At 50.1% G+C, this 13,709-nt stretch overlaps 1 protein-coding gene across 4 annotated transcripts in view; it reads right to left on the minus strand.

The window, feature by feature from the left end:
- Positions 1 to 110: 110 nt before the first annotated feature.
- PPARA (peroxisome proliferator activated receptor alpha) overlaps positions 111 to 13,709 on the minus strand; it is a 75,133-nt gene continuing 61,534 nt past the window's right edge. For all 4 annotated transcript variants that reach the window (XM_086712001.1, XM_086711999.1, XM_086711998.1 and 1 more), the window contains exons 7-8: positions 8,385 to 8,832; positions 111 to 5,275 (exon numbers count right to left, since the gene is read on the minus strand). In XM_086712001.1, coding sequence (XP_086568127.1) covers positions 5,028 to 5,275; positions 8,385 to 8,832 — 696 coding nt within the window. In that variant the 3' untranslated portion in view covers positions 111 to 5,027. The remainder of the gene's footprint in view (positions 5,276 to 8,384; positions 8,833 to 13,709) is intronic.

Here is a 13,709-nt window from a genome sequence, read left to right on the forward strand (position 1 = left end):
GCGGGCCACGGCCACAGCTTTTTTACGAGCCTCAACCCACCCCACCAAACTGAAGCTTAAGACACCCTGCCGCATTCCACGAAAACAGCACAATGGAAAGAATTGTGTAATTCTTTAAACTAAAGCATGAAGATTGTCTTTTTTTTTTTTTTTCCTCTTATAAAACTTTCAGTAACGCATTCTGGTTTGCCTTGTGGTTTCCAGAGAAATGCAATGATGCAATGGACCTCCCATACCCCGAGTCTGACCAAATTCACTGCTTTAATTCTTACTCTGGTGTGTTTGGCAGGTTGGGGGTCGATGACCATTTTCCTGAACCCTATTAAAGCGGCAGTGGAGGGGCGCCTGGGTGGCTCAGTTGATTAAGCGTCTGGCTTTTGATTTTGGCTCAGGTCAAGATCTCACAGTTCATCAGTTCGAGCCCAGCATCGGGCTCTGAGCTGACATGGGGCCTGCTTGGGATTCTTTGTCTCTCCCTCCCTCTCTGCCCCTCCCCTGCTTGCACACTTTCTCTCTCTCAAAATAAATAAAAGACATTAAAAAAAAAATGGCAGGGGAGCCCCATAAATCAGCTTGGACCAAGAGTTAGGAGAAGCCGGGCCACTTTTAAGAAAGGAGAACAAATACAGAGAGCCTGGCTTTGGGGCTGCCAAGTGCCGGGCAGTGCCAGTGCGGTGAAGACTGGCTACGTGGAAAAAATTTCCTCGGACGCTTAATAGCCTTCAGTTGGTGGCACCGATCTCAGTCTGTGACGTGCACAGACAGTCGAATGTCCCTGCCATCCTGAATTGACATCACTGCCATGAACTTAAAGGCGTTAAGCAGGTGACCCCTCCAGGAACACCTGCAGGGGAGGACGGGGTCAGGCCACCCTGCCTGTTGGAAGTGGCCGGCAGGAGGTGAAGTGTGCTTGCTACACCCGAGGCCAAAGACGCACAAGGCCAGGCGGCCCTCACCCCGAGCCCAGATGTTTCCACTTGAACCTGGGATGATCTCCGCTGAGCCCCTCAAGAGGCTGGGAGCTGGAGGCTGCAGGAGCCTGCTTTGCGGGCGGTAAAGGTCCATGCCGTAGGTTGTGGGCCATGAGCACTGGGCATGTTTTCCTAGTGGGACCCGAGCTTTGAAAGGTCACACGGGGAAGAGGCACTTTGAAGGTGGCTGGCTTTCCCTGCTTCCCCGGAAGCGCCCCACGCAGGGCCAGGCTAGTGGCCCAGTCGGTCTTGAGAGCACCGGACTTGGTTGAAACCGTGCACCCCCTATTTAAACACAAGTTCGTAAGACATTGCAAAGACAGGTGTGGCCACTGGGTCAACACAAGGAAACCATCATGTATCCAGTGGCTAAGTATCAAATGTGCTTGGTGCCACTGTGGTTTGAAGAAGGGAGCAAGAGGCAGGGAAGGCCCAGAGTCAGCACAGGGACACAGGTGCACCTGCCAGGGGTGAGCCCTTGGAAAGTCACGGCCCAGCTAGGTTTGCTCGGAGGCACCTCCTCCCACCCTCGTCTGACAGGCTTAGGCAGCCAGCAGGCTCAGGCGGAGGGGAGGCCCTCGGCGGGGCAGGTCAATGCAGGCAGTGACCTTTGTCATGTCTCCTAGACCCGGGTTATGCTCAAACTCTGTCCCGCTAAACGGGGCAGCAACTTCTGCACACGTGTATCTCCGAGGCTCCCTTTAAACAACAAGAGTGCCTTCAGAAAGCTATAACCTTCCATCTCTCTGTGCGCAGTCAAGCAAAGAAAGGTGAGCCTGACTCCAGATGCTTCAGAAGGACCCCACGCGTTTTATGCACCTTAATTTTAACAGTGCCTTTTGATGTAGCTCATTGAGGTAGCTGCTACGCCGTGGATTTGGGGAAACAGTGGCGGCTGAATGGACAGTTTACTTCTCATCAGACGTTAAACCAAGGATTGTACTTGTGCCTCGAGCTTCTGCTCAGATCGTGGGGTGCTGCCCGGTCTCGGGGACCGCCACACGGCCCTTGAGGCCTGCTCGTTTCCTTAGAGTTCTGGACGGCCCAGAGTAAGAAATGCATCCAAAACCCGGAAAGAAACGTTCTTGCTTTGAAAACGAAAAGAATCCCTTGACCACAGGGACAGCTCTTGCGGGCATTCTGGAACGCCCTGGGCACCACGTTTCTTCTCCTGGACTTCACGTTCTTACTCGTGTAGACGTATACGTACTCTTTAGGAAGATGCTCTCAATGCGTCTCGTCCAAGAGTCTGAGGAAGGCTGCAGGGAAACTCGAGCAAGGCGGGAAGGACGAAGCAGCTCTCTGGCACTCCGGCGATTCCCCCGCGTGCTGATGCAGTGGCCAGCACCCTGGTTTTGATGATGCTGGGCCTCGCCGAAACGGCCGCGGGCGCATGCAGCCCTCAGGGTGGCAGGGGCAGAATTCAGCGCGTGGACCTGCCGAGGAGGCAGAAGAGGAGGGACGCTGGGGGAATCGGGTGGAGAGGTCCGGCTGGCTCCCGGGCTCAGGGTTCATCCTTGTCAGCCCTGCAAAGGCCGTTCGTAATCCTGTGGTCTCCCGGGCGTTTGGCATTTGTGGCTTGGTGAAGAGGGGAGCCGCCCCGTGGACCAGTCCACCAGGAGAGGAAGGGCTCCGGGCTCTGGCTTGAGGCTTCTTGAACCTGTTGTGTCCCATCTACTGAACTTCATGGTGACGTCAACTGAAACCCAGCAGGCACTGCATGCAGTTTAAAGAGCCCCTACTGGAAATGCTACAGTATTTTGAACTGGTGAACAGTTTGTCCACCTGACTGTCAGTGGTCTGCGAAACTTTTCAATAGGTGACCCAAAATATTGAGTGGCGATTAGTGACTATTATTTAAAACGAATGTGTGATAAACGTGAACGAGTTCAAGTGGCTTTCGAGCTGAGGTCTCCGCGGCCTCCTCTGTGGCTTCACCGGGAACGTGGCTGGGAGTCTAGCTGGGCCCCGAGAGTGCCAAATGCTCGCCAACGCTAGGAACGCGGGACCTGTGGCTTTGTCAGCCTGTCGCCACAGGATGCATGAAATAAGGAGTTTTCAAAAATAAGTTTCATGAAAATAGAGGCGGTGTGAGCGACTCTTCTGAAAGCCTGGGTCTCGAGGCTCACTTCCCGAGGCCACGTCTGTGAACAGCGTCTATCTGGGGCACCTCAGGAGAGAGGCCAGTGGTCAACAGAGGCAGCAGGGACCTGGCATCGGAATGTAGCCTCTGTCCCTGAACCTGTGGACAAGCCACGGCCCTTCGGCCCCACAGATCCAGGGAGCCCCGTCCTAGGGCAGGACGCGGACGCGCCTCTGACTCAAAGCTGAGCTCCCTTCTGATTTCGGATGACCTCTTGACTGGTGTCATCCACATGTGGAAATACTTTTACTTCCAACAGATCCTTTAATTGGATCTTGCCACAAAGTGACAAGTGAAAAGTACCACTCACGTTTAATTCTGAAAAGGACGTGCCCGTTGTGGCGTTTGCCTTTTCCAGCTGAAACCTCAGCTGCCCTCTCTGTGGCTGCACTCCCGGGGTGCCGATCTTGGGAACTTGATCAATTTCAATCCTGATCATTCTTCCAACAGCAAATAGCATCGACCCGCTAGAGCCACATTTTCTAAAGACAGAGGGGGAGGGGCGCTGAGGGCACAACCAGGTCCTTAAGTGCTGCTGGGAGGAGAGGTGGCCGGTGTCCCCGCCCCCCACCGGAAGCCTCAGCCCTGGCAGGCTCAGCCGGGCCTGGCTTGGAGGGCGGGGACTGCCGCACACCCTCCCATGGGACGCTCACCTTCCATGGTGGACAGAAAGAGAGAGTGTTTCCGGGTCCATATGTTCTAGACAAAAACCACGATCAACACTGCTTTCCTAACCAGACCGAGGTTGAGAAATGACCTTTAAGGCTGAAATAAGTATTTTAGGTGTTGGGAAAGCTACCACACGAAGGACTCTGTGCCTGCCCCCCTCACTCTCCAGGTGCCCCCCCCCCCGCCCTGGCCCGTGTCTGCCTCATTTTCTCCACTCTCGGGAGCAGCTGCTCTCACCAAGGGTTAAAAAAATAAAGCTGCCCATTTGAAAAAGTGACACAGGAAAAGACCAAGGAGCTGCCTTGACACACGGGGCTCAGAGGAACATCGACAGACCGTTTGTCAGTTTGCTCCTGAAAACGCTTTCGTGGCCCCCAGACAACCTGACTCGGTCGGTTCAGGTTTGGAAACAGAGGTCAGAGGAACAGAGAGCCTGACATACTTTCTTTTTGTGTTGCTCCTGCTGCCCACAGACGCCAGCTCGAAACAGGCAGGCCGTCAAGCCCAGGGGCGGTCTTGGGACGTGGCTTCCTGGGATCTTCCACACAAACCTGGAAACGGGCCTTTGCTGCGCACTAGCTACAACCACAAAGACAGCGAAAACCAACCGGCCGCTGCATCCCGATGGCTTATCAGGCATATCTCGGAAACTTTAAATCCTCCGATTAAAAACCAGCATGCTGTCTTTCCTCAAACGCGGGACACAGAATTAACACTTTCCCAATAAATATTTTACCGCTTTTTACATACCTAACCTTTGGGTTCCTCTAGATTTACAGGATCATAAAAGTTAAAAAGTGCCGATTAGTTTTCAAAACGATACAGGAGCACAAGAGTCAAAAGGTGGGGAAAAGAAGAGGCCGACCACGTATGTCGAGGTCACCAGTTAATCCGACAGTAAACTGCTAACGCGACATGAAGAAATCTGCACTAACACCGGGTGAGTCAAAGCCAGACCGCTGCGCGTCACTCCCCTTGACTTCCCAAGAACTGCATCTTAGCCACTTGTCACCAGCTTTTCAGTACTTGGCACGCTCTGAGAAGTCCTGGTGTGAAAGAAAAAGAGAGAGAGAGAGAGAAATGCGGACTAGGGTTCCGGTTACCAGAGCTTTCGTCCCCTTCTCTAAGGTGGGAACGGAGGAATTTGTGCAAAGTGGGCATGGCTCCTGCTTCTCGCGTGGTAGGGCTGTCGCCTCGGAAAGACCCTCGGAGAGCCGCGCGCTTCGCCGTTCGCTTCGCAGCCGTCAGTACATGTCCCGGTAGATTTCCTGCAGCAGCGGGTGCAGGGCGGCATCAGACTCCGTCTTCTTGATGACCTGTACGAGCTGCGCGTGCTCGGTGACCAGCTGCCGGAGGTCTGCCATTTTTTGCAGGAGCTTTGGGAAGAGGAAGATGTTGTCTGGATGGTTGCTCTGCAGGTGAAGTTTGAGCACGTGCACGATGCCCTCCTGCATTTTTTCAATGTGTCCCACGTTGAGAAGGCCCGGCCGATCTATCCTCAAAAGAAAGAAGAGGTGGTTGGGATCGTCACAGCGTTAGCGCCTTGTGACTATCAGTGTGGGAAAGCAAACCTCCTTATTTTGTGTGACCTTTCTAAATTTTTTTTTTTTTTACATTTATTCATTTTTGAGAGACAGAGCACAAGCGGGGGAGGGGCAGAGAGAGAGGGAGACACAGAATCTGAAACAGGATCCAGGTTCCGAGCTGTCAGCACAGAGCCCAACGTGGGGCTGAAACTCACGAGCTGTGAGATCATGACCTGAGCCAAAGTCGGAGGCTCAACCGGCTGAGCCGCCCAGGTGCCCCTTGTATGACCTTTCTTTCTTTTTTTAATTTTTGTAATATTTATTTATTTTTGAGAGAGAGAGAGCGAGTGTGTGAGCAGGGGAGGGGCACAGAGAGAGGGGGAGACACAGAATCCAAAACAGGCCCCAGGCTCCAGCTGTTAGCACAGAGCCTGATGCAGGGCTCAAACTCATGGACTATGAGATCATGACCTGAGCCGGAGTCAGATGGCTAACCCACTGAGCCGCCCAGGCGTCCCTGACCCTTCTTTCTTCTACTGTCTGCCTTTCGATAATGACTCAGCTGGAAGACAACGTTACTGGGCCTAGTAGGGGCAGACAGGACAGATACGCGGCCCTAAATATTTAAACGGCCTTAACTCGACCAGCTCCCTCAGAGCGTGGCCCTTTCCTTATGTATTTACCTGATCACCACTGGTCAGGAGAAGAACCCCAGAACATTAGGAGAACTATACATTCCGATGATGATGGAAACAACCAATGCTGCATAAGATGAAATGAAATTCTTCCTGAGTGAAAACTAGATATTCGCTTTCAGGTTTTCCGCCACTATTTCAGGAGTGGTGATTGTTTCAGAGGGGGTTTTGCAGTATAGACAGGAGTCTTCCGACATGATTCAGCCAAATAGGAAGTAGAGTGAGATGTGAGTAGGAGGGCAGACGCCAGCTGGACACGATGCTGCCCGAAGCCAGAGAGGCGAGATCTGAGATCTGCGCGGGAAGGGTCAACACTCACAGCGGGTGCCTTCCCTGGGGTAGTGCAACCTCAGCACCATACTTCCTGGGCCGGTCTGAGACCACGTGTCCTGCCTTTGCTCCAGAAAGTACCCCGCCCCCACCGCTGTCCCCACAGGCAGTGCTCCCTTTATTTATTTATTTATTTTTTTCAACATTTATTTATTTTTGGGACAGAGAGAGACAGAGCATGAACGGGGGAGGAGCAGAGAGAGAGGGAGACACAGAATCGGAAACAGGCTCCAGGCTCTGAGCCATCAGCCCAGAGCCTGATGCGGGGCTCGAACTCACGGACCGCGAGATCGTGACCTGGCTGAAGTCGGACGCTTAACCGACTGCGCCACCCAGGCGCCCCGGCAGTGCTCCCTTTAAAGCCCTGCTCCTTAGCTAGGATTTTTTAAAGGGTTGCTAAGGATGTGGGTGTTTTTATTTTTTTGGTTGTAACACAAATATGATTATTAACTTTATTTTTTATTTTTTTTTAATGTTTATTTATTTTTTTTTGAGAGACACAGAGACAGGATGCGAGTGGGTTAGGGGCAGAGAGAGAGGGAGACACAGAATCTGAAGCAGGCTCCGGGCTCTGAGCTGTCAGCTCAGAGCCCGACGTGGGGCCCGAACTCACAGGCCGTGAGATCATGGCCTGAGCCGAAGTCGGACGCTCAACTGACTAAGCCACCCAGGTGCCCCTATAATTATTAACTTTTTAGACAGATTTTCAAAAACAAAGGTTTAATGTATCATATGGGTTTAACGGATACCTCACCACTTTTCTGTATATACAGGCTTGATCTAGGATTGTCATTTCCTTTGGAGAACTGTGGTCACCCTACATATAAATAGTTGTGCATTGCTTCTCTCCATCTCGAGCACCCCAAGGATGGTGGTAGATTACGTACAACCGTTTTGCAACTTCACACGCTTCGCCAGAGCGCGAGGACTCCCTCCACCTGACTGTGTGCAGACGGATGGGAACAGGGGCAGGCCTCGCCGGGCTGCCGGAGTCTGGGCGGTCGTGGCCAGCCTCAACTCTGCGTGTGTGCGCACCCGGGGGGATGGAAGAGCATGTGGCAGCGTGAGGGGGCGGTCGCCCCATCGGTCTCCCCCAAGGCTGGGTAAGGTCAGCCGAGTTTACAGTGCAGGGAGGACCTTCCTATACCAGGACAGGGTTATTTAAAGGAACACGACGGGGAGCCAAGATTCTGGGAGCTGCAGAGCCGGCGAAAGCCCAGATTCCCTTCCGTGGGATCCATGTCCTTGGCAAAGCAAACTGCAATCTGCCAGTTAGCTACTAATGATTTTCACTATGAAATAGGATAAATATACCAACAGTGAACAAAACTGTGCTAACATCTATATGGCACTCTGTACAATACTGTCGGTAATATGGACATAATCCTGTAATAATAGAAGCATATAATAGTAATATTATACACCGTATAGTATAACATAATTCTAAGATGCATTAGATATGAGATACGTTAGATCAAATTATATCGCCATTATACCTAATATATATTTGATATGATTATAATTAGAAATAGACTTATGTATATAGCATTATAATTATGAATAGGACATGTTTATATAACGTACAAATAGGTATTTGTGTATTTTTTTAATTAAAAAAATTTTTTTTGATGTTTATTTATTTTTGAGACAGAGAGAGAGAGAGAGAGAGCAAGTGAATGGGAGAAGGGCAGAGAGAGGGAGACACAGAATCTAAAGCAGGCTCCAGGCTCTGAGCCATCAGCACAGAGCCCGATGTGGGGCTCAAACCCACGAACTGCGAGATCATGACCTGAGCTGACATCTGACGCTCAACCGACTGAGCCCCCCAGGCGCCCCTACTTATTTGCATATGTTAACGTATGCTGTAATATGACACGATAGGATGTAACTCTCACTCAAGTCTTGTCAGGGGTGATGCAGGGGCTCAGATGCCCTCCCACCTGCCAGCGCACGCTCCACGTGCCCGACTCCCGCGCGTACCACAGTTACGGCTGTTCTCCAGATCGGGAGGCTGCAGGTGACATGGCACCAGGTTCAGTCAACGACTTACCTCCACAGCAAATTATAGCAGCCACAAAAAGGGAAATATCACTGTCGTCCAGCTCCAACGCGTTGAACTTCATCGCAAAGTCAAACTTAGGTTCCATGATATCACAAAACGGTTTCCTTAGGCTCTTTAGGAATTCACGAGTTATAAAACCATTTCCATATGCCACCAGCATCCCGTCTTTATTCATCACAGAAGACAGCATCGCAAATATGGCCTCATAAACTCCATATTTCAGCAAAGTGACTTGGTCGTTCAAGTCCAAGTTTGCAAAGCCAGGGATGGACTTGGCGAACTCCGTGAGCTCCGTGACCGTCTCCACGGACGTGCACTGGCAGCAGTGGAAGATGCGGACTTCTGCTTCCTTGTTCTGGATGCCGTTGGCCACCAACTTGGCCACCAGAGTCTTCTCGGCCATGCACAGTGTCTCCATGTCATGTATGACAAAGGGCTGCGAAGAAACACCGGAAAAGGTCAATTAACTGGTGACAGGCAGTCCTCTTCATCATCAATGAATTCATGAACAGCCACGGTCTCCAAATCACCCATGGGGCAGTCTTCATCCTTAACCTCAAAACTAATCGGGGACGTGAAGACACACATAGAGAACTAATGATGTAAGTCAGTAAGATAATAATCATCACTTCCTGACACTGGGTGGAGATTTCATGGCTAAGACGACAAAGGTCTGATTTGGGCAGGAAAGCTAACAACAGGATGTTCGCAGAGCACTTTTAATATTTTATTAAACAAATTTTTTTTAATGTTTATTTATTTTTGAGACAGAGAGAGAGCATGAACGGGGGAGGGTCAGAGAGAGAGGGAGACGCAGAATCCGAAGCAGGCTCCAGGCTCTGAGCCATCAGCACCGAGCCCGATGCGGGGCTCGAACTCACAGACTGCGAGATCGTGACCTGAGCCGAAGTCAGACGCCCAACCGACTGAGCCACCCAGGCGCCCCAATATTTTGTAATATTCTCTGAGCTCCTAAATTGCAATAGCTTTTGAATTTTTATCATGGAAGTACAATTGACACACCATGTCACATTGGTTTCAGGTGCACAACATGGTGGTTCGACAGGTGTACGTGTGATGCCGTGTTCACCACGACAAGCCTCGTTGCCAGACGTTACTGCAATATTACTGACTCGAGTCCCTGAGCTGTACTTTTCATCCCCCTGGCTTCTTTATTTTATAATGAAACACATGTGCCTCTCAATCACCTGCACCCATTTCGCTCATCCCATAATAGTTCTCAATTTTACCATTTTACGAACTTTGGAGACATCCATCGTTATCTAACACAGCTAAGGGAATAAACTTGACACGTGATATACAGAACTCAGAAAGTTGGCAAAGTTTGCATAGCGATAAGCAAACAAGCATTGTTAAGTCCTTGCTCTTTGGGGATAGACTGGGAAAAGTCTCCAAGAACCCTCATTTCCCTGTGCATAAGATTGAAATCGGCGCTTTAGCGCTCCGTTCCGGAACAAGTGCCAAACCCCCACGGTATGTTGCCATACCATTTGCATCCGAGCCCACTGGTTGTGCCATTTTCAGAGGGGGAAGAAGAGACGGCTGGCCATATTACTTGAAGCCAGCATGCCCAGAAGGGATTATAATCCGGTGGGGCACAAGAGAACGGATGCACATACGTGATTTGTGCTGCTGGCCAAAACGTACACCAGATCTGTGTGCAGAGCAGAAGAAATGACAGCTTCTACGCGACCTCTGTGATTTATAATGTGTTCTACAGATCAGTAATGAGGCGGGCCGAAGCATTAGTTTCAATTTCTCCTGGGATATTTCAATGTAGAACGCATAAACCGCTCATGATTTTAAGACTCACTCTGCCAATGGGCAAAACACGTCACTGACATTGCATCTGGACCCTTGGCATGATGTGTTCCCTATTTCTGGGCCCCCAAGAGCATCTGGAGAAACCACAGTGCAAAACCACCTTCAGGGCGCCTGTGGGGTGCTATTTGTCCCAGAAGCAAGGCAGAGTATCAGAGCGATACACGGGAGTGTTTCTGAAAAAACTTTTAAGAATGTTTTATTTATTTTTGAGAGAGCACAAGCAGGGGAGTGGTGGAGAGAGAGAGGGACAGAGGATCTGAAGCGGGCTCCGTGCTGACAGCAGCGAGCCCGATATGGGGCTTGAACTCACGAATTGCAAGATCCATGACTCAAGCCAAAGTCAGACGCTCAACCGACTGAGCCACCCCCAGGTGCCCCATTTCTGAAATGTTTAAACAAAATCAGAGTTTGCAATACAGCGTTGGACGAAAATATAATTTGATTCTACGCCTGAAGAGCATACTCTAAAAATTCCCTGTGAATGAGCGAAAACATTCGAAATACAGAATTCAGAGCCAAAATTTCCGAATATCTCCAGTTTGATTAAGGAAGACTAAAACTGTCGCTCTCCAAAGATCATAAAAGCCAGATTACCATTGTTTTGAGGAAGTTTGGGGGCAGTTCTGCTTCATGGGAAATTGCTCAGATTTAAGGAATTAACATTCTAGGATGGACTGGAGACATGCTTTTAAAAGAGTTCATGGGGGGCGCCTGGGTGGCTCAGTCGGTTAAGCGTCCGACTTCGGCTCAGGTCATGATCTCGCGGTTCGTGGGTTTGAGCCCCGCGTCAGGCTCTGTGCTGACAGCTCAGAACCTGGAGCCTGCTTCCGATCCTGTGTCTCCCTCTTGCTCTGCCCCTCCCCTGCTTGTGCTCTGTCTCACTCAAAAAGAAATCAACATTTAAAATAAATAAAAGGGTACATGGCTTTCCCCTCAGTTCCAGAATATATACTATTAGGCCACCTTGGCTACATCACTGGCTTTTTTTTTTTTTTTTTTTAATTTTTTTTTTTTCAACGTTTATTTATTTTTGGGACAGAGAGAGACAGAGCATGAACGGGGGAGGGGCAGAGAGAGAGGGAGACACAGAATCGGAAACAGGCTCCAGGCTCTGAGCCATCAGCCCAGAGCCTGACGCGGGGCTCGAACTCACGGACCGCGAGATCGTGACCTGGCTGAAGTCGGACGCTTAACCGACTGCGCCACCCAGGCGCCCCATCACTGGCTTTTTAAAAGTACAACAGCGGGGAGCCTGGGTGGCTCAGTGGGTTAATAGTCTGACTTAATTTCGGCTCAGGTCATGATCTCACAGCTTGTGAGCTCAAGCCCCGTGTCAGGCTCTGTGCTGACAGCTCGGAGCCTGGAGCCTGCTTCGGATTCTGTGTCTCCCTCTCTCTCTGCCCCTCCCCCACTTGCACTCTGTCTCTCTCAAAAATAAATAAAAAAAAAAAAAAAAAAAAAAGTACCTATGGCAGAAATAAAGGTCTTAAAACAAAGTTGTGTGGCCAGAGAAATTTGGGAAACGCTGAGTTAAAGGAAGTTAGGACCTTCCAGAGTCTCTATCGCAACAGGTGTGTGCAGTGAAGCTTCGAGAGCAGGGACAGGCAGTAGCTCCCAAAGTATGTGACCACAGAACATGGGTTTCTTTTTTGATGGTGCATCTCGCAGGACCGGCTGCAGAATTTGCAGGCTTCAGGGCAAAATGAAAACGTGGGGCCCCTTGTTAAAAATGAAGAATTTCAAGACAGCAACAGAACATTACATCCCAGCGTGGGGCCCTTCCAGGCACAGGGCCTTCTGAAATGGGATACATGCCCCCGAAACCCATCCGGGACTGGTTTTATGTGAAACATACTCTCATAAATGGGGATATAACTGGCACAAATATTTCATTTCATTTTTATAAAATCATCACTTGGATTTTAAGGAGGCAGGGCCTCACTAACAGAATTAGGAACCATCTGAATTCAAAACAGGTGCTCATATTAAGAAACCAATGTTTATTAAAGAGAAATTATGTATGCTAACACACTTGATAAACACAGTTGATAGGACCATCTAAAAATACCCATGTTGCTTATTATATATAACTGTGGAATGTGCCTTTTATACTTAAGTTAGAATATGAATGTATCTGCCATCACGGGTGGTCATTTCAAATAAATAAAGCATGCTGTGATGAGTTGAAATAGCGTGAGGCAGAAACCTGCCCAATTTCCCCCCAAATCACTCCCCACTGAGACCAGAAGGTTCTCCTAACTGACATCTATCACTCATGTGCAAACCTGATTGGTATCGTATGTGTTGATGATGTTACTGACAAGAACTGATCTTTACTTAAAAAAAAATTTTTTTTAATGTTTATTTCTGAGAGAGAGAGTGCAAACAGGGGAGGGCAGAGAGAGAGAGGGAGACACAGAATCCGAAGCAGGCTCCAGGCTCCGAGCTGTCAGCACGGAGCCCGGCGCGGGGCTCGAACCCACAAGCTGCGAGATCATCGAGCTCAAGTCGGGGGCTCCACCGACTGAGCCACCCAGGTGCCCCAAGAACTCGTCTTTAAATACATTTAAATAGCACTTTCTATGGAAAGTCAGGCAGCACCAGCTTTTAGGAAAAACTTACTTGTGAATTATTGGTGTAATTGCTTTGGATGAAACCATTTAGTAAGCTTCAGTTTAGGTTTTACTACACATTTCTAGTAAACAGTAGAAAAAGTATGTTTTTCAATCTTGAAGCAACATCCCCTAAAGAGGTGATGCCATTTCAGGATGACACCAGGAGGCCCCTTGTCCCGAAGAATCAGGAACATGGCGAACAGGGGCGCCTGGGTGGCTCAGTCGGTTCGGCGTTTGACTTTGGCTCAGGTCATGATCTCACTCGTGGTTCGTGGATTCGAGCCCCAAACTGGGCTCTGCGCTCCCAGCACGGAGCCTGCTTGGGATCCTCTCTCTCCCTGTCTCTCTGCCCCTCCCTCCACCCACGTGCATTTGTGCCCACATTCTCTCTCTCAAAAATAAACGTTAAAAAAAAAAAAAAAGCAATGTTGAGAATAATGTTGGCATTCCTTTCAAAACTAGTGTTAGAGGGTTAGCCACCGCCTGGGTGGCTCAGTCGGTTAAGCGTCTGACTTCGGCTTGGGTCTCGATCTCACGGTTGGTGAGTTCAAGCTCCACATCGAGCTCGCTCCTGTCAGCGCAGAGCCTGCTTTGGATCCTCTGTCCGCTTCTCTCTGCCCCTCCCGGGCTCATGCTCTCTCTCAAAACTACATAGGGGCGCCTGGGTGGCGCAGTCGGTTAAGCGTCCGACTTCAGCCAGGTCACGATCTCGCGGTCCGTGAGTTCGAGCCCCGCGTCGGGCTCTGGGCTGATGGCTCAGAACCTGGAGCCTGTTTCCGATTCTGTGTCTCCCTCTCTCTCTGCCCCTCCCCCGTTCATGCTCTGTCTCTCTCTGTCCCAAAAATAAATAAAC

The sequence above is a fragment of the Puma concolor genome, chromosome B4 (genome assembly GCF_028749965.1).
Source record: "Puma concolor isolate L17-30 chromosome B4, mPumCon1.1.hap2, whole genome shotgun sequence".
Taxonomy (NCBI): Eukaryota; Metazoa; Chordata; class Mammalia; order Carnivora; family Felidae; genus Puma; species Puma concolor.